Consider the following 23032-nt stretch of genomic DNA (forward strand, 5'->3'; position numbering starts at 1 on the left):
TCCAATTGGCGACTGGCCACAAGCAGTGTTCCCCAGGGCTCAGTTTTGGGGCCAGTCTTGTTTAATATCTTTATCGATGATCTGGATGAAGGGATTGAGTGCGCCCTCAGTAAGTTTGCAGATGACACCAAACTGGGTGGGAATGTCGATCTGCTCAAGGGTAGGGTGGCCCTGCACTTCGGTCACAACAAGCCCATGCAATGCTACAGGCTTGGGGAAGAGTGGCTGGAAAGTTGCCTGGCCGAAAAGGACCTGGGGGTGTTGGTAGACAGCCGGCTGAACATGAGCCAGCAGTGTGCCCAGGTGGCCAAGAAGGCCAACAGCATCCTGGCTTGTATGAGGAATAGTGTGGGCAGCAGGAGCAGGGAGGTGATTGTCCCCCTGTACTCGGCACTGGTGAGGCTGCACCTGGAATACTGTGTCCAGTTGTCGTGGTTTAGCCCCAGCCAGCAACTAAGCACCACGCAGCTGCTCGCTCACTCCCCCTACCCCGATGGGATGGGGGAGAGAAACGGAGGAGTAAGAGTGAGAAACACTCCTGGGTTGAGATAAGAACAGTTTAATAATTGAAATAAAATAAAGTAAAATAATAATAATAACAATATTATTATAATAATAGTAATAATAATATACAAAGCAAGTGATGCACAATGCAATTGCTCACCACCCGACGACCGATACCCAGACAGTTCCCGAGCAGTGATCGCTGCTCCCCGGCCAACACACACCCCCCCACACCCCCCCCCAGTTTATATACTGGGCATGACATCATGTGGTATGGAATAGCCCTTTGGTCAGTTTGGATCAACTCTTCTGGCTGTGCCCCCTCCCAGTTTCTTGTGCACCTGGCAGAGCATGGGAAGCTGGAAAGTCCTTGACTAGCATAAGCAGTACTCAGCAACAACTAAAAACATCAGTGTGTTATCAGCATTCTTCTCCTACTAAATCCAAAACACAGCACTGTGCCTGCTACTAGGAAGAAAATTAACTGTCCCAGCCAAAACCAGGACACCAGTTTTGGGCCCCTCACTACAAGAAAGACTTTGAGGTGCTGGAGCGTGTTCAGAGAAGGGCAACGAAACTGGTGAAGGGTCTGGAGCAAAGGCCTTATGAGGAGCGGCTGAGGGAACTGGGGTTGTTGAGCCTGGAGAAGAGGAGGCTGAGGGAAGACCTTATCGCTCTCTACAACTACCTGAAAGGAGGTTGTAGTAAGGTGGGTGCTGGTCTCTTCTCCCAGGTAGTTACGATAGGACAAGAGGAAATGGGCTCAAGCTGCGCCAGGGGAGGTTTAGGTTGGAAATTAGGAAAAATTTCTTTACGGAAAGGGTGGTCAAGCATTGGAACAGGCTGCCCAGAGAGGTGGTGGAGTCACCATCCCTGGAAGTGTTCAAAAAACGGGTAGACGTAGCACTTTGGGACATGGTTTAGTCTAGTCTACCCTTAATTGGTTTAGTGTAGACTTGGTAGTGTAGGTTAATGGTTGGACTGGATGATCTTAAAGGTCTTTTGCAACCTGAATGATTCTATGATTCTAAGATTCTAATGCAGTGCTGGTTATTTGGGATTTTTCTCAACCAGTTGCATACTAAGGTAGAATTTACAAAGCCTTGTCTTTACTGAGGACTGATAATGAGGGTGCTTGCTTAATGTGGTGCTCTGGACAAGCTCACTCCTTTGCAATGAAGACAAAGATGATGAGATGTATACAAGTAGAATACAAAAGCAGAAGGAACAAAAAGGCAAGGTATGGTTTGTTCCCTAACTACTTTGTAACTACATAATCTTCCTGAGACAAATATGTTGTTTTGGAAAAGACAGTGAAACTACAGGAGTAATTGAGACAACGTCAAGTAGTGATCTCACATCACCATTTTCTAGCTAACAGTTCCTGAATATGACCTACATACGTTGTTGTGTCTTCTGTAAGTAATTTTTTAGTTTTGGCTGTCCTAGTCATGAATAAGTTGTGGCTGTGAAAAAGCCTGCACCATTCCTTTCCCTTAGGCTTCTTCTTCTCAAACACACTTTTGTGATTGGCAAACCGCTTTTGTAAACACACAGAGGCATCTCAGCACTTTTTATAGAGAACAAGATGCTAACACATCAACAGGCAGTTTTATAGGAGAGTATGATTTTAACACAGTGCAGTGGCATTGGCAGCCTCTCAGACTGGCACTTGATACTTTAATTCAGCTTTTCTCACTTTTTATTGCTTAATAAAAAGATGCCCTATCAAAATGTATTTATTGGAATGCTATCAAAGTACTTTTTATTTAAAACATTTTCACTGTTTTATAAACATATTCATATGAAAACCTATTTTGCATTTATCTCAGTAGAGGATGGTATCCAGCTTTAGCGTTCTATTTTGTGTGGTATTCTACCTTCATGTGTGTGCCAGGTGCTGGAAAAAAAAATAAAGACAGGTTCTTGCCCTGCTATGCATCCTCAGCAAGAGACGACAGTAAGGAAAGGAATTCACAGCTAAGCAGTTGCATACGTCTTCTCAACCACAATACTTTTGTTACTGTTTTAGCTTTTTAATACATATTTCACCTGTGAAATTTTGAATGGATAAATATTTTTCATGAGAGGATGGGAGGGCGCTGTGTGTTAAGCTGAAGTCTCTGACCCCTGCCATTTTATGAATAAAAAGTGGCAAGAAACCTCTTGCCTCACTCAATAACATGATTAATCACAACAGTGATTTACCAATTTCATATGTCTTTATCTACATCGGGGTTCCTTGTAGGAACATGTGCTGTATCAGTCAGTGAGAAATGCAGTGCAGATACTGGACAGGAATGCAGTTTCCAACCAGATGCATTCCACCTAGAAATGGATTTTAGGGCAGTTTAGATTATATTCCTGTACTTATCAGGAATGCATTATTATTAAGTATTATAGATTTTATTCACATATTTGTTACCGTGGTATCTGGTCATGAGCTGCATATGTAAGAATGGTGTTGTGATTGTAAATGGAGTTCAGGAGGGGACTCAGAATCAGTCCAATCTCTTCCTGCTACACAGCACCTAATATCAACTCTACTTGCAAATTCAGTATAATGACTCACAAGGAACTAGAGTCAGAGGTGGAATGGCCAGCAAGCCATAAACAAGAAGATAAAAAAGGAGGGTCCCTGGAGTGGACTGGAGAATTATTAGGAATTGCCATTTTTTCCCTGTTAGGATGTCTGTCTTAAGCATTTACATGATTAATATCAGTAGAAATAGTGTGTATCTCCATGTATGCAGAGCATCCAGAACAGACAACATAATGTGCACAGAGAGTTCGTTCTGCCAGAACTTAAAGCCTAAGTAGACAAGTGGTAGAGGTGACATGACTTGTCTGATGTTGTGCAGATGCGTATAGAGAGCTGGGAATAGAACCTACGTCACCCAAGTCCCTGTTCAGGTTGACTGTAATGTGGACTCCGTAAGGCCTTCAGTCATCAGAGTTTATTTAATGGAGTTCTGAACTTGGAATAAAATCCACCAAAACTGGTAGATAGGGAGAATTTTTAGGATTTTGCTTCATCTCCAGCATATCCTAAACCTCTAGGTGCATGGGTTTGGGTTTATCTTGCCTAACTGTAGAAGTCTACACTGCAATGGATGCTCCTAGTACACTGTTCGTCAGGTCTGTTTTAGATCATTGCTTGGGGATGATACAACTCATGCTACAACAGCAACTCGGTTAAAATAAGGTCTAGAAAACTACTTCAGATGTAGAAGCCTACATAGTAGGTACCTAAAGATTAGTAAAAGGGATCTCATCTCCAGTGGCAATTGTCATCTCTAGAGTTCCTAAACAGCTCTCCATGGGGAGTCTGTGCATGCTCACAAAAATCCTGGTATGCGTTTTAGGTACTTAGCACCTTTGTGTTTTGGATATGGGTAAGGAGGTGAGCAAACTCCATTTAAATCTCCTAAAGGGCCTTGATCTATTAATTGTGCTCTTGATTTCACGTCTTACAGACAGCCAACAGAAGCACAATTATCATAATCTTGCTTCTTAAAAAGTGCTGTTGGTGAGAGCATTGGAGCTTAGCTTAAACATTCTGGATACTCTGGTGGTGGCAAGTGAGTAATTTTTAGGGTTTGTAATACTTTGGTTTTTCATCTCAAATAGATACTTACCAACATGGTACATGTGGGAAGTACCTCAAGAGTCAAATACACCATTGCATGTATTTGTCTAGTTCCACTTGGTAACCTCAAGTCTTTGTCTTCAGGACAGAATAATTGCAATAGTAATTCTAAGAAAAACTATTGTTGAAAGTTATGGGGAAGGAGTCAATCTATAAGGAAGAGGAACTGGTGCCTAGTGCTACAATATTTATTAAAGTCATAGAGTCATAGAATCGTTTAGGTTGGAAAAGACCTTTAAGATCATGAAGTCCAACCATTAACCTAACACTACCAATTTTCTCATAATAATAAGACCTAAGAATATCTGCTTGGTTTAAAGAGAAGGCAGAGCACTAGTCTTGTTAATGAGCAGTCTTGAGGACTAGCTCCATGTGAATAGTAGTAGTTTAGTATTAGTTTCTAAATAACTTCATATTTATTTCTAAGAAGGCCGTTAAAACTTTAGAAGCTTGAGATTCCAAAAAGCTCATTTTTAATGTCCTCATGTTGCCCTTTTCCTAAATGTTTTCAGAAGTATTGATAATAAATTTTATTTTAGTCATTGTTGGCCAGGCCTATGGGGTGTTTTTGCTGAATACTGTGTGAACTTCAGTGAATGTGTCCATATGCACGTGCTCTCCCCAACACACTTAGTACTGATATCCGCGCTGATATGTGCAAACCATTGTCCTCTGCACAAAGAGAATTTGAAGCCTAGATGAGTGGAATGGTTTTCTAGAAAAGCAGCCTATTTAAATGCAATTAGTGTATCTTCTTGTTCCTATGGTAATACAAACATGCTGCACCTTTACCTTAAACAATGCCTTGCACAAAGTGATGTTGAGATCTGATTGCTCATAGCACCTAAGCACTATTAAGTGGTCATTGTTTATCCTGAAGTATAATGTGTTTTATTGATGTGAGTGGTGTGGTAGGTATATGTGTTTCTTCCTTATAATATGCAGGCCCAGTATTAGCCAGTGAGAACAGTGTATTATGTAAAAAGTAAGAAAAAATCTATTAAAAATGCCTACTGTATTATCCAAAGGAATTAGCATTTGCTAGATTGCCAGTCGGCCAAGGTTTTACAAGAGTTATTGTCATTTTGATTTTCGGATGAGTCATTTGGTATATTGCCCCCAAAGGCACCTCATTATGATTCAGTGCACAGCATATAAAATTGCTTAGGCTTTCGGGGCTCCATGGAAAGCGAGTGGGGGTTGCGGTGGCTCAGCGTTGTGAAGCAGCAGCATTATGCTTAATTGACACCTTTGATGTAGCCCTAAGACAGCACCTGCACCTCCCACTGCTGCTCTGAAGACGTCAGCCTTACGCAGAAAAGGCTTCTGCTTATGAATCCTGCATCGCGTTCAGCTCACTCTGTGAGCAGCCCCAGCTATCCTTAACTAATCCCATTGCTTCTCAGTTTGGCTACAGCTTGGCTTAGTACAGAGCAGGAATTTTGCTGCTTGCTATTATCAGGTTAAACAGTAAGATTTTGTCCATGTTAGAACTCATAGAAGGTAAGTCAAATGCCTTGTTGATATCCTAGTATGTAAATATTCTCCTAAGATTCAAAATCTGGGAATCTTGATTGTCAGTTCTTTTTTTCCTTGTGCTGACAAATGTGGACTGTGAATTAACAGTTGCTTGTTTAAGAATATTTACATATATATGTGATACAAGCTTTGTAATGTTTCTACCAGTGCTTCAGTGTGAACATTATTGATAGCCTCTCGTGTGATTACTTTGTAGTAGAATTCTGTCCTCTGCTGGTATTGTTTCGTTAATTTAATGGATAATGTCACATGCATGCAAAAGATGCTTCTAAAATAATAGGCACTGACATATATGAAGGAACTTATTTATTTGAGAAAGTGATGCTTTGCTGTAAGTCAGACTTGAGGTGTTACATCCAATTTATTTGCCTCTAGAAAGCCCTTCTGGGGTTAAGTCTGAGGTGATGTTTGGGTCAGATAGTATTGCAAAAATCTCTTCAACTGAATGAGTGAGGAACAGCAAGCAGCTGATTTGTTCTTGCAAGCAATAGTGCTTTTTATTTTTGGTGGGTAGCACTTCAAGCCATAACTAAATGGAATGAAAAGGTTTACATATAGCAAGTGTCTGTTAAGATTAACAAAGCACCTTGCTCCCCATCACTTTCAAGTACAGGAACAATTCAGTTTAAGAAAACATGATCATGTTCTCTGCCACTTCTTCTGCCACAGTCTTCAAGTTTGTTGATTATTTGCTTGCCCTCTGTATAAAAATTGGCTTCATGAGCCAAAACTCTAAGGAAATGGTTCTTTTATGAATTACCTTATTTAATGTTTAAAACATTAAGCAAAAGCAAATTAATCTGTTCAACAAAGAAGGAAAAGAAATATGTTGATTTAGCTATTTCTTTGCTTTTAATAATGCCTTGTATTTATTTTTTGAATTTATTGTCCTTTTAGTGAATGGAACCCCTGGTAGCCAGCTTTCTACTCCCCGCTCTGGGAAGTCTCCAAGCCCATCTCCCACCAGCCCAGGAAGCCTACGGAAACAGAGGGTAAGGAAATAAGGAAACTGATTTCTGAGCGTGGCTGGGGACAATCCGGCATAGCCATTATCCGATAGCCTTCTCCCCACTGATTCCTTGTGTGTAGAGTCATAGGGTGGAAGAGCCTGGCTACAGTCCTTGTTGTGTTTGTACAACACTCTGAAGTGGAATACAACTGTTCTGTGTCTGTCAAAATGCTAAGTATGCTGGGAATTGGTTTATCCTTGAGGGGAAAAGCAGGGGTATCTTTCTTCTTTTTTACAAAACTTTTTTTTTAGTTTCTTTTCCCAAACATTTCACAACTGGAAGGAAATGTTCACGTTGTGAAAGAATTTTTTTTTTGTTCTTAATTTGCTGTGGGCATTATGTCACTTGCAAAACCTACAAACAGCTTTGATTTTGAAGAAAGATGAAAGAATGCGCTGTGGAATTTAGTTGTGGATTAGCTGTGATACCGTAGCCTTGTGCAGTGGAGACACTATCAGTACCAAGGCAGCAGGAGACTTGTCAGTCACTTTGCTGGACCAGAGGTGTTAGTAGCTGTAGATTCCCACTAGTTATGATGTATAGAGGAATCTACAATGTATCTAAGCATCCAGAATTAAGGTAGTACCTATGTTACTGCTGTAACCCTCTGACAAAATATTACCCGTTCAACCCAAAAGGCTCCACATGCTGATTTAATTAATTGTATCTGTTTGAAAGCAATGGGACAGATGTCTATGTATCTTCTCTTCTGCTATTTTCTAAACTGTGATCAGTTCTCAATGAAAGCTTCCCTAAGGCAGTACTCTGTATCTCAGACTTGTTTATAAACACAGTTTGAACACATGCTTTTTCTGCCTTTTCAGTTTTTAAATAAGGACATAATTTGTGTCTCTCAAAGTAAGGGGATTATGTACAAAATGGGCAGTGCTTGACTTTAGGGGCTGGTGCAGACCCAATTCCCCAGATATCCAGATCAGGAATAGCTGTAGCATGGCACTACTCCCTTCTAGCCTGTGTACCCTTCTTCATGTCTGGGGGATACCAGGGAGCTGAGGAACTGTGCATGCCCAACTCTTACCTCAGGCTGGGACACGGCCCTGGGTTTCTGCCGTGACTTGTTTATAGATAAGGAAGCTGACTGTGATCTTGCAGTGCAGAGCTAGCCAGCGAGCGGCAGCTTGAAGCCTCAGGTTAGTGTCACGGTTTTCATCAGCTGGTACGCAGAGAGCAAAGATGCAAGTTTCAGTTGGGCAAGCTGGTACTAAAATCTTCCTGAATGCCATGTCTTCCACACCTGTTTGCACTTACTCTCAAAGCTTATTAATGAATCATTAATAAGTCACTGAAGAGGGAAGAATCTTCCAAATGAATTATACATTGGTGATGTAAGGATGTCTGTTTAGATGGATGACAGCAGTATACAGTGGATTTTCATTTGCTGTAAGGCTGTCTCTTTTCATTGGTAACTTTCCTAAACTTCCTTCCCCACCACTGATGCTTCTCTCCCCACAGTGAAGAAATGTTTTTCTGTTAAGGTTTGTGGATGGCTGAGTGGGAATCATGTGGTCAGAACCATTAGACACAAAGGGTGTTTGTCCACAAGGTTTCTGACTGTCGAATGTGAAGAGGAGAGTGAATGGGCCGCTTTTTATCTGGGTTCCCTATTTGGAAGTGTAACAGGATCTCTGAATGGCAGTATTATGGATGCAAAGGGCTGCATAGTGGTAATGTAATCACCTTGCTAACTGTAGAGAAAATAAATATTGAAGTAAACTACAGGAGAGATAAGACATTGTTAAAGAGTTGAATTCTCTTCTCAGATATTCATATCCAGTCCTCTTGACCTCAGTAGGGGACCTTTCATGCTTGTCTGGCTTTATTTTAGACAGATTTTTTTTTTTTTACCTGATGAAAGGTGGAATACATTAATGTAAAAATAGGTTGCAATCATGTAAAAGTGCATTGCAAGAATATTATTTAGGTTACAAAACCAACTGCTCAGAAATTCAGGGATGGAAACTTTACACTTGCTCTGAGAATTTATTTCAGCTCCTTTCAGTGTTTAACTTGTGAAGTGAATGAGCTAGAAGTTCAGTGTAAAAACATATGATTGTGTCCTTAAAGGTCATAGTACATATTCCAATGACTAAATTAGTTCTATGAACAGCCATTAAACAGGGCTTACTAATCTTAATTTTCTTGTTAGCAGTATAAATGGTGTTCTGTTTTGGTTTACTACCATCTTTTGTATGTTGCCATTTAAATTTTAGAGGACAGGTTATTTTATGTACCATATTGTCATAAACCAGATTTGAACCCAAAGCATTTTGCTTTGTCTTCAGTGGCTTCAGCTACAGGGCTGACGAGCCAGCTGCAGGAGAAGGTTTATTCCCTAGGGGGTTGTTGAAGTGTTGGTATAATGTGATAGACCTACAAGAGCGGAGACTGATTTCAGTGCCCCCTTTATCCCCATTGTTGAGAGGTGAGGTATTCCTGCCCTGAAAGAAAAGTGTTGGCTGCTAGAGCCATGGTCTGGGGTTGACAGTGATGACTGGTCTGGGTTTCTCTCTTTACGTGTAGTTTGAGGGAGCTACTGCGTTAGAACTGAAATAAGATGCTGGGTCCTGGAAATGCCGGCTCAGCTTTGTAATTAATTTTTTCTCTGCCCGTCTCTCCTTGTGGTTAGAGTTAGAGAAGTGCCTGTTCTCTTGTGCCATCAGGTACGTGGGATGCCAGTGGTATGTACTGGGTCTGGAAGATGACAGGGAACGTTGGCTCTAGCATAGTCTGATTCCCCTTGATGTAAATAATCAATCAGCTCTGCAGCATCCCCATGTGAGTGCTGTGAGGGAGTTGGTCTGTCAAAATGCTCAAGGGTCTGGGCAGGCTGCCAGTGTTTTTCCTAGGAAATACAGGTGAGAGGAAGTCAAGCTTTTGAATTCAGAGGCACACAACCAAGGTACTTCCACAGACTGAGGGATTTCTCCCTGTGAATAGTAAAGACATGTAAAAATAGTAGAGATGGTAGAATTTTCCAAAGAAAATACTCCTAATTATGGAGCGCATTAGACAACTTAAAATAGGGATTGATCAATCTTCTTACTTACTGACATTTCATCATTCACCTTTAAAAAAAAAAATTCTGGCCTTTGATGGCAGGCTTTCCATTGATGTTAGTAAAGCCAAGAATGCTGCTGTGATACATGTACTATACCTGTGAAAATTGTAACCCTACGGATAAAATTTTCTACCCTCAAAAGCCAGAACATAGAAAGATAAAGTTTCATCCTTTCTCACTTGCATATGTACATGGATGTGTTGTTTCCAGAAATTTAGAAATCAGTGAAAGTTATATATTGATAATCTTGGGCAAAATTCAGTCTGTGTATGAGGAAAGTAAGATTTGAAAGATTAATTTCATGAGTGTAATACAAGGACTTGAAAGTGAACTAGGAATCGTTTGGACTTTTATGTTTTTTTCAGCTTCTGAGTGTTCAAACTTGTAACCTGTGTTCTATAGTTACGCTTTCTTACAGTTTAATTCTTTCTTTATATTTATTCTTAAATAGGAAATTAAGATTCTTGGGTTTAAATTGTTATGTATTTAATTGTGTATTTCCACAGAGGATGAAAACATCTGAAATTCAGGTTTATAGCAGTTGAAGTAGACAGTTACTGTGTTGCACATGCATATACTTTCTACCACAACAGAGTACGGTTAATGATGCAGACTCAGAAAAGGTGACATGGCAATCATAACAATAAATATATGTAATAACAAGCCCCACATTTTATTTAACTAGCCTTTATAATAGTTTATGAGCTTGTTTTTCCACTGTCTTGTAATCAGAGTCATTATTTCAACTAGGGTGGAAATGTTCTATACTTATACCTGGTTTTCCATTGCTTGCCATTATTTTAAATGTTTTTTCTACTTCCCTAGAGACTACAACCTATAGAATAATAAAAAAATAGATTTAAGGTACCTCTTGACTAATCAGATAAAGAAGTTGAATTCTATTTATATAAGGATTTTTTGAGTCTTATTCATTGAGCACATTTTGTCTTTTTATTAATCTATGCAAAATAATTAATAGATTCTCCTCATATTTTTCAGAAATGCAGCTCTTTGGCTAATTATAGGCAAGGAAAATTCTTGCAGAAAGGAAAACTTTAAAAAAGTTTCAAGTATTTAAAAGTATATGAAAGGGAATAGAATATGATCGTGAAATCTTGCGCATGATTTTGCTTTAAAGCAACCATAGAGTTATAAAAGTAACCACAAAAATACTCCCCAAATATTAAAAGTCAGTTCTCACAAATATCTTCTTTGTAAGTTCTGAATGCATATTCTTTTTATATTCAGAGGAGTGAGCAGTCACCTGGAAGATTCAAGTTTGGTGTGTTACCCTCACTGTCAAATCAAAAGATTTTTTTTTCTGTACTATACATTAGAAACTCCAAAACTGTATGTGCTCAAAAGGAATTTTAATAATTAACTAACTAGTTAGTATTCAAAGTGAGATGGTCTGGTCTGTTAAAAATTCTTATTTTATCTAGGTTGTTCACAACAAAATAGAAATGTATTTAAGATCTGATTTTCAGTCTGCCAGTCTAACATGTCTGCTACAGTATGTACACATGCCCATTGGCAACATACATGCAGAATAAGCATTCTAGGGAATAAAAAACCCTTTTAAGGGACTTAAATCCCCTTTATATCATGCCTGGAAGTAAAACATAAACCTGCATAGATTATTGAGATCCTTGTAGATTTGAAATTTGTAAAGCATCCATTTTAGGCAGTCCTTGTTTTACAGTATAGCTTTTAGACTTGTTTATTTTCTGTCTCAGTTATCTTCCTGTGATTAAAAAAAAACCCCAAAACCCCCAAGCCAAGGTCAGCCCTAAAGCTGGCTCCGTCAGCTTTCCCGTTCTCCTGCATTCTTGTATTTTGTCTTGTAGTTCTTTTTTTTTATTTCATAAATATGTTTTATACTTAAAGGATCCTCAGAAACAGCTTAAAGGTATCAGAGCTTGCCTACGAGGTGTGCTGGCACCTGCCTACTCGGTGCCTCTCTAAACCATCAGCTCTGCTTAATTCACCTTACAGAGAGAGTACTCTGTCCTCTACTGCTCCTCCTCGCTCAACTGCCTCTTTCATTCAGCGCTGGCGTGTATCTTGGCGAGGATTGTTGTGCCGTGTAGGTTGGATAGGGCAATGTATCATCCCCTAACACCTCTGCCATTTGAGGATTATTTGATCCGTCAGAGGATGCTCGGAGTGGGTGTTGAAAAACCGAAGTGGATCCTTACACTCAGACTCTCCCTCTGCTGTCATGAGCTGGTTGCCTGGCTACCGTCAGAAAGAGCCGGCGACGGGGAGATTTTACATGCTGTCTTTTTACACGTACACACAGACACAAAAAAACTGTGGAAAAAAAGATACCATTGTCAGTACATTATAGGTATCAGCATTCTGGGGCTCAAATGTTGCTGGATCCATGCTATATCACCAGCGGGTGGCAAGTTTTGATTACCTTATCAAAGGTAAGCACTTATTTTCCTACTGCTGTTTGCGAAACAGCAAAAAGGGAAATATATTCCCTTTAAGATTAAGTTCCGCTTGCCAAGTTTCCAAACAATTAGGAGACTCTCCAGAACAGACAAATATTGTTTTAATACTGTTTAATGGGAAAGAATCAAAGAAAAAAATAATTGCCTCTTAGAATATGTTGTACATTGAAACTCCAGCTTTATTTTCTAACCATCTACTTGTTGATTAAAAAATAATTATATGACATTTAGCCAAAAATCTGATTATGTAGAATATGTGTATTTTATGTGAAACAATATCTTCTGGTCCACAGTAACAAAAAGAATATAAGACAGTTGCAGTGCGACAAATCAAACACAATAAACAATTCTATACTGCACTTCATCTTACAGGACCTGTATCGCCCACTCTCTTCGGATGATATGGATTCAGTAGGAGACTCAGTGTAAAAGAGAAAATGGAACAATGTTTATGGTTTGTGATTTGGTGTAGGTTTAACGTTTTTAAAGAGAATAGCTGCTAATTTACAGTAATAGTGAATTGCACAAAAGAGTTTTGCATATTTAATATTAAAAACATGGGGCCAAATTAATTCTAGTGTGTGGGGGTATTTTTGGCTTTACCACTGCATTTTAATGCAAGAACTTGTAATGAATGAGCCATTGAATATGTCCATCAAATACAAAACAGCATTGTGCACACTTTAAGGAACGAAGATTGGATAAGGTGAATATAACGCACAAATCCATAGTGGGCACATTTATGAATAGCAGTCTTTATGCCATCTAAGGTACTGATTATATGTTCTGTTTTTAACATAGGTATCTTTATTCATTTTGGTATGAACAGTTAATGAATGCTTTGCTTTTACCAACGAATAGGTAAAATGCAGAAAAGAAAAAACCTGCCATATTAAACTGCTTGCACCACGCTGTCTGATCGCGACACGCACATTTGGAACAGTCTTAAGTTTAGTCTTTTTATCTAAATGAAAAGAAAATGAAGAAATCCCATGTGGTCACAGCACAAAAAGTAAATGCTTTCAAAGCAGCGTTCAGGTTCTCTTCAGTGCATTACCATTTGATGACTGTAAATAGAAGGGTGTTCACAGGCAACATGAATGCTTTACCTGGCAAGAGCTGTTCATGCTGATCATCCGTGTGTTGCAAGTAAATATGGACAGATTTCTAAATGAGGAAATATGCAGACTTGCTGGCTAGCAGCATCAGCTGACACACATAACGATGACACCTTTTGGAAAAACATCTTTTGCCTGAGAAACTAGTGATTATTTCCACTTATGTGAAGGATAGGAACATCATTTTTCATTTGCTGTAATAAGACATTTTATGCATTTTAAAATGAAAGCCTACAGAAATGGTGATACCGTAAATCATCCTCCTATTGACCTAATTTCCCTGTTTTCGTAATTTCTAGAGGTGGTCATTTTGTACAGCATGAATATGCAAAACTCCTTTAGTGTTGAAGTAGGTCATGCATTATAACCAGTTGCTTAACAAATATCTACTAATTTTATTTGTTTTCTGCTGCTTTATTGTAAGAATCTTAGTCTAATTTACGTAATAGCAATATTTCCCATCATATGTTGCATATTGCTTTAAAATTTGTCTGTTGTATTTAAGCCCATAGTGTAGTGACAACACACTTTTACTGTCTTATACCTTTCCTTTCAGTATCTAAATACTAATGATTTAAGAATTAGAAATTAGTGTGATTCTGATCCTTATCAAAAATCTATAGAGATTATATTTTTGAGCTACTTAGTGATGATTTAATATATTTTGAAATCAGGAAATTTTACTTAATAGCAGAAAATGTTTAGCTGCCGCATGCCAACTTTTAAATGTAGTGAAATAATTCCTTTACACTGATTCGTCCATAATAAAATTCAGCAGCTGGAAAATGTTGGCATGTGATGTTATGGCTTCACTGTATCAGTATCATTTTATTTATGGAGGATATTTGCAAAAAGAAGTAAAAGGGCAGCAGAATACAAAACTTACCTTCTCTGTTTTCAGTACTTGGTTCCAGTATCACCTGGAGAGAAAGCCATTGATCTGGCAGGTTTGCTGAAGCAGTTAGGTCATTCCCTTTTGAGATGCATGTTTTGCCATTCCTGCTTCAGACTTCAGATCTAAAGCTGTTCCCAGCAATAGGAACAGTCCCCCCCCTCCACACCCCGATCCTAAGGCTGTCCTGTTCTACTGAAAAAGTTTGCAGCTGTGAAGTTACTTGCATTTTTTGCCTGTTATGAGGGAATGTCTTTGTAAAATGTATTACTTAATCCCAAGAAAGGCATATTATGTCAATGTGCATTGGGATCAGTTTCCAAAAATTCAGACAACTCCACCAGACTGAACAAAATACTGACGTTTTAAAAATTGTTTTTTCCTGTAAAGAAAATAAATTCCAGGAATTCTATTTTTCCTTCCCTCTCCCCTGTAGGCTACTGCTGCTTAAGGCAGTTTATTAAGAATGTTTGTTCTGCGCAGGGAGCACAGATTGCCAGCAAACCTGAATCCCACGGCTTTGCTTAGCTGTGGAAAAGAAAAATGGACCTTATATCCATAATTGTTATCATAACGAGTTCTCCATCAAGACTGTTTCAAAGAATATGCTAGTCCATAACATTTAATCATTTCAACATATGACTTGTATTAGGGGGCTATTCAGGGGCATTATGTATCATTAATATTTCATTTAAGGAATGAAAGTCCCTTAGAGATTGAAAAGGTACACTCTTTATAGACTTTGAGATCCCTTTTGTATGGAATGTAATTCCCATTATATGTGAGCAGAAATGAAATGTTTCTTTTGAGCAAGACCAGAAGGTTTCAGTTTATGGGTGAAACTGAAATTGTGTTTCTTGATGCTGTAGTTCTGCTTGCAACAGCACAGGTTGTAGTTTGTCCCTAGATTTTATCGCCTTCATTAAATAACAGAATAGTTTAAGCAACTTTATAGTGTTTGAAGCTCTTATAGTTCTCTGTATGCTGCATTATTTGTGCCTACTCTAAGGTGATTATGATGTAGCTAAAGAGTCTTGTATAGACTGTGAATGCTTTGCTTCCCTTTGAGCTTTATGAAAACTTGTGATTATTTCCCTAATGCTTTCTGCAACTTTCTGGGTTTTTTTTTTTAATCTTTTATGCAACAAACAGTTCACATGTGAAGCACAGAATGTGTATGTTTATATTTATACACACATACACACACACACGCACATGCAAAGATTAATGGCTTTGAAACCCATGCACAGTTATGTCACACTCGTGGCTTTAAACAAATATGTGGGGAAAATGTATTAATGGGAGCATGTTCATCTGGTGGGATTTGCTATAGCTCTGTTAAAGTCAGTAGAGCTGCACCAACCTGTACCTGCTGAGCAGCTCCCCTGAGGAAGTCTGTACAATTTTAAGAGATCTCATGTACAAACAAGGGCTAAGTTCTGCTCAGTTTGAAGTTAGTGGCAAAACCATGGTTGACTCCAAGGTGGGAAGGATAGGACCTTATGCACAAATATATATACACAGACAAAACATTAATCATAAATTTGAAATGGTATTATTTTGACGTATTCAGACTTGTTTCTTCTCTTGAACTGCACTGCTCTGCAGTGTATTAAGTCATGCAATATTAGAAGTTCTTTTGTTGAAATCGGTAAAATCTTCAACATTCATTATCCAATGTGAAAATTGCTTGTCAATTTGTAAAATAATTCAGCAACAGCACATTATGTTTAGTTATTTTTCTCTTTAAACCATTTTCACAGGGCATATGTGGCTGTAAAATGAAAATTCTAGGGCATTAATATTGTGGCTATAAATGTGTATTATAAGAAAGGATACATAATGTTAAACAGCCCTGAAGAACACCTGGGTTGAGATTGTGTGGCGTAACAATTGCAATAAATAATAGCGTTTAGTTTTACAGTTTCATACTTCACACTGCGATGTGAACTTTACATAGTGCAGTATGTGACAAAAAATGTCCTCCAACTCTAAATGTTAAAATGAATTAACAGTAATATAGAAAAGAACCTCTGATCAACCCAAGTTTGCTGTTTTGTCAAAAATAGTAAAGAAATGCACAAACAGAAAATCTTTATGGTGCTAAGTTACCTCATCACTTGATGAATACTTAGACTAATGTTGTCTGTGTTTTTTCTTGTATCCAATTAATGGTATACCACCGAATACAAGATTTTTCCGTATTTAATCTTCACTTTCAGTTTATCTGTTAGTGATGGGATGAGAACCTGTAATTATGAGTGATCAATAGAAAAATAACCTTATGTCACACAGCCAGCAGTAGCTTTACATGCAGAGCAAAGTAAGCAAGTGGTTGTCACGCTCTTTGGAAATGGGCGTGCTACGCCCCAGGAAACCCCTCCGTTCAGAAAGCAGGGCTTGCCGAGCAGAGCAGAGGCTATTCTGAGCTGTGTTTGCTGTCCTAACACCTTTCGGCTGGCTCGGTTTGCCTCTTTCACCTCGCACCTGATCTCAGACTGGCTGAGCACCCTAACTCCCCACGGAAGGCAATGAGTATGTAGATACATGTGTTGTGTACGCGCACGTTAGCGAAGGGTTAAAAACACACGCGGTGCACACATACATATTTGTATGCGTTTTAGTGTCTGTATTTGCGCATGTTGATTATATTCAAATTTGCTTCGATTAACCCTCAGCGGTGAAGTATGAAAAAAGCTGTACTGTATTCAGCGTGTACTTGTTGTCTGATGTTATATGAGGTAGGTAGTTTGTGGTTTGCCCTGCAATACAGTGTTTTTGAATTTGGACTCTAGTGAAAGAGGAGCTAATGATGTTTGTGCTAAGGCCTCTTAATTTTGTTAGTTGCACTATGATATTGTAAATATTGGCACATTTACAACATAAGTTTAAGATTTTACAAAGTTATGCATACAATTATTTTTTTTAAAGAAAAGTGCTTGGATATTTGCTTTTTAAAATATACCATTTTTGTATTAATGTGATGCAGGAAACCAAAAAGAAAGCTGTTGATTTATCAACAAAAAATGTAAAACTTGCAAAAATACATGCCGATGAATGTTTTATTGCAGATAATCAGCTGAAGAAAGTCACCTTCATTTTTGTGCCATTGTTTCATCATACTGTGTTGTACTTGTGTTTCATATTTGACCATGTCATCCTGGTTGCAATTGGTTGTTTCGCTAGATTTAACATTACTGTAGATTATTGTAAGCGATGTAATAAATATATTTAAAAAATACACACTGTTCAGTGAGTTTATTTTGGAAACGTGATTAACAGGCTTTAAAAAAATACTTGCAGTTGGTATTGCTTGTTCATTTGGATCAGCATTGTCCATCTAACAGTTCACTTAGTATAAGCATATGGGATTCATGCATCCTAATGGATTCCTTTAAATAGTAGATGCATTCAGTGCCTTTTTAAATAATAAACTCTGGGCTCTAGTGTGTAGATGCAAAAGATCCTTCAAGGAAGAATTTGGTTTCTAATGGGTCTTTTGGAGACAGTAAATATATCTGCCTTGGATTGCTTATGGGTAAGTTTGTGGGCACGTGACGGGATAGTTTTGAAGTATAAGGTGGGAAATTAGTAGACTATCTAAAGCAAGGTACCAGCTCCGGGCTGACAACTCAGCTACAGCAGCACTCCTCTTAAGACAAGTATTAGGAAAATATGCCTGTGAAAAGCTAAGAGTACTGAAACATACCCACGGTGTTTTAAAATAAGTACCTTGTTTTCTTGATATATCTTTCCACTCTTTAAAAATACATATCTGTAGCCTAGGCGGGGGCGGGGGAAGAGAGATGTTACAATTTCTGACATGTCATCTGCCAGTCTGATGCCTCAGCTGATATTCAGACACTCTCCTAGAGAGATCTGTGGGTCTGGTAAAAGTTCTGGTTTTGAAACCCTCTTGGTTGCTAGTAAATAGGGCTGCCTGAAAAGGGTGCACAGGCAAAAAGGGAACAGTACTATAGAAATGAGGAAGAGTAGAAACAAAATAACTGATGTTTCTGTCTCTACCAAGTAACAGTTAAGAATACTAGGAGAGCTTTTAAAATACAACTCAAATACAAAGTGGTGATTGTGCTATGTCCTTATTTAGGTGGAAGAAAGAAGAGTCTCCTTTGATGGCCTTTCAATTTTTATTCTGTAGTTGAGTGGAAAATTTTACCTGTGTATAACCTTAGAAAAGGAAAAAGGAAATCTTCGCATTGCATCGCTGCACATGTAACTTTTTATGTTAACCGCAGTATGGATACAGTAATGACAGGTCAACTTCCAATACCATGAATCTGATACTTTTTTTTTTTTTAGATCATCAATCTTTTCTGGAGGATGCCAAAGGTTGTGTGAGCCTACAGTCTGAATTATGGCTCAGCTTTGGAAGCAGCTGTTAGGAGCTAGCGGAGGTTAGATACAAGTTTACTGTTAAATACCATATAGGAAACTATGCTGGTCTTTCAGAATTGCCTTGTTACACAAATCAAATGAGTGTATAAGCAGTCGATGCTGCAGCTTAGTAAGAGGATCCTAATAAAACAAAGTGCTTCAGCTTGAAAATTTCACTTCAGTCTGTCAGCTCCATTTCCTTGCAAACTCTCCCGTTTGTCCCTGTATCTCTCAAAGAAGAAAATCAACGCAAGTTCCTGAATGACACATGCTGGATTATTGCTTGTGTCGTTTGAACTTACCTCTTCTCCAAGCTGTGTAAATCCTGAGTCGCATAAATGAACAAAAAAAAAGTCATTTCCCTATGTAGGGCCTCTCTTAAGTGTCTAACAAGACAGGGCAGGATGTAGAACTGTGGATAAGTAGCAGGTTTGCAGACATTTTTTATTGTTCCTTTCCAGATGAAGCAGTTTATAACTAAATTTGGATCTTATGTGTCAGTTTAGTGCAGTGTCCGAATTTGAAAAGAAAACAATTGCATCACTTCTCTTTCTATACATTGAATTCCATTGGCTTCCATTCTTTCAGCATGAAGACTGTGGATTTGGTGTTTCTCCATGAAGTAATTTTTTGCCAGCTCTGTATTGTTTACATGAAAACTTTTTTTCCTGTCTCAGCTGTCTGGGCCAAAAAATGTAAGCGATTAAACAAAAGAAAATCAAAAACATTTTTCTCTGTATAGAGTTGGAAGAGGGAGTTTCGGTGTAACCCTTTGCGTCTCTCTAAATTGAATTAAAAAAAGATGAGTTTTTCTTCTTAAAAGTTGCATCAAAATATATTATTTTACTGTTTTAAACCAGCTGTCCTCTGCTTTACCTTTTGTTCTCTGGAGATGTACCATTTTGTTGTATTGACTCACTTATTTCTTGCTTAACACTGTTACATATTACAGGAAATTTTTGAGCCCTTCAAAGTCCTTCAAAGCTAATACCTGCACTGGACTGTTGTCTTTATTTTACCATTAACCATGATGATCTTTAGGCTAAGGAACTGACTATGTCAGGAATTCATGACAGCTACCTTGCAAAGGTTATTTATAACCAGACTGAACACTAGTATGGGCTCCGAAAGAGGTGAGCATGATTGCTTAACTGTTTAGTTTTGGTTTTAATGCTATTTATCCTTGCTGAGTTGAACTTCATCTTACACATATTACCGACACACATAGCTTTTTGTATGTTTTTTAAATTCTGTAGAATTCTTTGGAATAGGGAAACTTGTAGGAGGCATCATTTAAAGACATTAATAATTCCCTTATCCTGAAGCCTCCTTCCTGAATTTACACTTTGTTTACTAATTTTAACCTTTGCTTCATTAAGCCCATTTCTAAAAGAGCAGAACTCTGCATGAGATCCAAACTTAGCATTACACCTGTGTGCATTTCTGTTACTCACATTTCATCCAGATGCTTCCTTCTTGCTAGGAAAATACAAAGGAATCTATTGTTGAGAGACTTTGTAGACTCCATATGCACTAATAAAGATTTTGAGAGGTTTGGAAAATATAATGCAGTGTTTGGGGTTTAAGATTCAGGAATCTGAGTTGCATTAACAAACTTCCTAGTCTTACTTGTTTAAGTTTCTTTTCATAACTGCTGATACTGGTAGTCCACAAGAATAATTCCTGCTGTTTAGCTGGAGTGAGATTTTAAGATTAATTTAGTACAAAGGTGAGTATGGGGAGAGAGAAATTACAGTAATATTTATTTTACTGCCTTTTTTCATGGATTTAGCACAATTTCCACTGAGATACAAACTATTTACGAAACAGTTGCTAAATAAATCTCCCAGTGAGACACGGATGAAACTCTGTAGCGCTAATGTTTCCATTCACATCAATGAGATGTGTGGTGTGCTGGCCATCTGTTATATAAACCTGAATAGGATCTGAAATCCTTACACCAAAGACCTGATTTTTTTATGCCATTGCTTTTATGGAGGTGTGCCATAAAAATGGCCATGTGCTGCCAACCTGTGCGACCGGACCCCTTTAAATCTGTGTAAAAGTGATGACATTTCAAGCACCTCAGCATCTCTTAAAATTAAAACAGCTAATTGCATTAAGGTCTGTGTGTTGAAGAGATTGTACTCTTGCTTAGAGTTTGTTCCCCCCCCCCCTCCCCTCCCATCTGCAATATCCCTGATGGGGTCCACAGCTGTGAGAGCAACAGTGTGCACGACAGACTGCCTCACGATTGGCAAGCCAACTGGAAGGAACACCGAGACCCACAAGGATTGCTGGACCCGGAGGGCTTTCGGCTTGTGAGAACAACGAGCTAATTGAAGTCTAAATAAACAGAATGTCCTTCTAGCTGAAGTAAAGATAAATAAATAAATGCCTGCGTGTTGTTCCAGAGGACTGAATAAAGATGAAAAGATTTGTGTCGTGTTTACCTAGTAACGTCTCTTTAATTGTGAAAGGGGGTCCGTCAGCAGATTTGGTGAATATATGCAAATGTACAGTTCCTGATTTCTTTTTAATCTGTTGTTTTAATAGGAGGGGTTCAGCAAAGGTAATGAAAACTATGTGTTTTCTTCATATTTTTCAATTTGTTTAAAAATTTTAAAGTTTTAAAAATCTCAGGGTGTATTTTCAGCAAATGTCTTCTTAGCTACTGTTTCCTTGTCACTGGTGAGCTCTGCTTCTGCTCACACGCTGGTGCTTCACACGCAGATCTCACTGAAGGGGCTGTATGCTTTGTTTGCAGACCTGTGGTGCAGTATATGCTAACAATGCATCCCTTTAGTTCTTCTTCAGTTATGAATACCATCTTAGCCTTCCCATCCTTATGTAGTGCCAATAAGAAAAGAAATAGGGGCACTTAAAAAATTGTTCTCATATTGATGTTTTATTTCCTTTAAATTTTCAATGGGCCACTTTCTGTCAGTTTGTTTAACTAAACCTAGGCTAAATACATATTTAGGGAGCTATACCGAAGACAGATATTTAGGAGTGAATTTAATTTCAGTCATGTGTAGGCTATTAAGACTATTTGTATTTAAAGCGAAGCACTTGCTGAAGCGCTTTGCTGAAACAGGCCCTCGAAGGAGTCTAGTTTTGGAAGGACTGAGCAGTTGCAGTTCTCAGCTAAACCTCGTCTTGAGGGTCCTCGAGAAATTTGGTTCCCAAACAGAAATTTGAGTCTCTCCAGGCACCCATTCTGAGAAGATGTGGCCACCGAGTTAGGTCTTGATTTTCACGTCTCCCATTCTCACAAATGAGAACAATGGGTGCGAGACTCCAACGGTGAAGAGACCGTCAGACTGCTAAAGCTGCAGCAGTGTGTAGTCAGCAGTCGTGAACTAACATCTGCTGAAAAGTGTGACCTCACTATTTAAAACGCAAAAAAACTGAATAAAGTAGTTGCTTGATAATCTATTGAAAATCTAGCACTAACCTTTTTGTATTGTACCCCTTAAATGTTGTAAAGATTAATTCCTGATTGTATATGTAACAAATATTAAACATATTTAAATTGTAATTCCTTTAAGAAAATACTGTGGAGTGGGAAAAGAAGTAAGAAATTGGATGCCTGGTCTAGGAAAACAAACAGACACAGCAGAATGAGTAGAGAAAACATGTTTTTCTGCTTATTTTACTAGCAGGAGTGTAAAGGAAACAATTCTCTCATTACATGTGTATAAAAATAGGCTTTGAGAGTGACTTCTCCAGGCATGAGAACTCCTAGCATTTTCCCGTTACCTTGATCCTCATCTGCTCATTTGTTCAAAAATGAACCAGAGGTAAGTTTTTACTGAGACATCCCACAGAGTTTAGCACAGGAATAGCACATACATAAACACATCCTAATCATGAAACAAGGGCAGCAATACCTTAGCAAACTGCATAAAATCAGTCAGTGCTCAATTCTGTTGTCAAGAGGCAGCAAAAGTAGTCCAAAAACTGATTAATGCAATTTTTAATTCCGGTCAACGCTCGGAAGAAATGCTTGGACGGATGAAAAGAATGAGCTGGGGTTGATTAAAAGAAAAAAAGGGGCAAAGAATCTCTTGGTAGACAGGATGTGCAAGCTCTCAGGATTATTTAGTGAAAAATAGGCCAAGTTCAGCCTTTGTCTAAATCATCTGACCTTAATCTATTGTGGGAGAAATTAAAAGTTAGTCTGTTCAAATGAAGTCAGCATACTGGCCAGCTTTTAACTCTGCTGACAGCCTTCTGCCTGGCTCCGTACTCTGCAAAAGTCCCAAGTGCTGCATCGTTAGTTGTTCTTGCTCCAGTCGTCAGCTGTGCTTTGCAGTGGGAGAGGAGAGGGATCATTCCAAAGAAGCTGTATTAAATTTGTAAAGTGGATTGGCACCCTGATTGT

General features: G+C 38.5%; 1 protein-coding gene across 7 annotated transcripts in view; it reads left to right on the top strand.

Annotated features, from left to right (window-relative positions):
* Window positions 1-23032, top strand: part of DCLK1 (doublecortin like kinase 1) — a 253897-nt gene that overhangs the window by 184826 nt on the left and 46039 nt on the right. For 3 of the 7 annotated variants that reach the window (XM_075709395.1, XM_075709400.1, XM_075709414.1), the window contains exons 5-6: window positions 6590-6684; window positions 12613-12669. In XM_075709395.1, coding sequence (XP_075565510.1) covers window positions 6590-6684; window positions 12613-12669 — 152 coding nt within the window. Of the gene's footprint in view, window positions 1-6589; window positions 6685-7281; window positions 7285-12612; window positions 12670-23032 lie in introns of those variants that run through there. The other 4 variants (XM_075709387.1, XM_075709407.1, XM_075709376.1 and 1 more) reach the window with 2 other exon arrangements.

The sequence above is a fragment of the Pelecanus crispus genome, chromosome 1 (genome assembly GCF_030463565.1).
Source record: "Pelecanus crispus isolate bPelCri1 chromosome 1, bPelCri1.pri, whole genome shotgun sequence".
In the NCBI taxonomy this organism is placed as follows: Eukaryota; Metazoa; Chordata; class Aves; order Pelecaniformes; family Pelecanidae; genus Pelecanus; species Pelecanus crispus.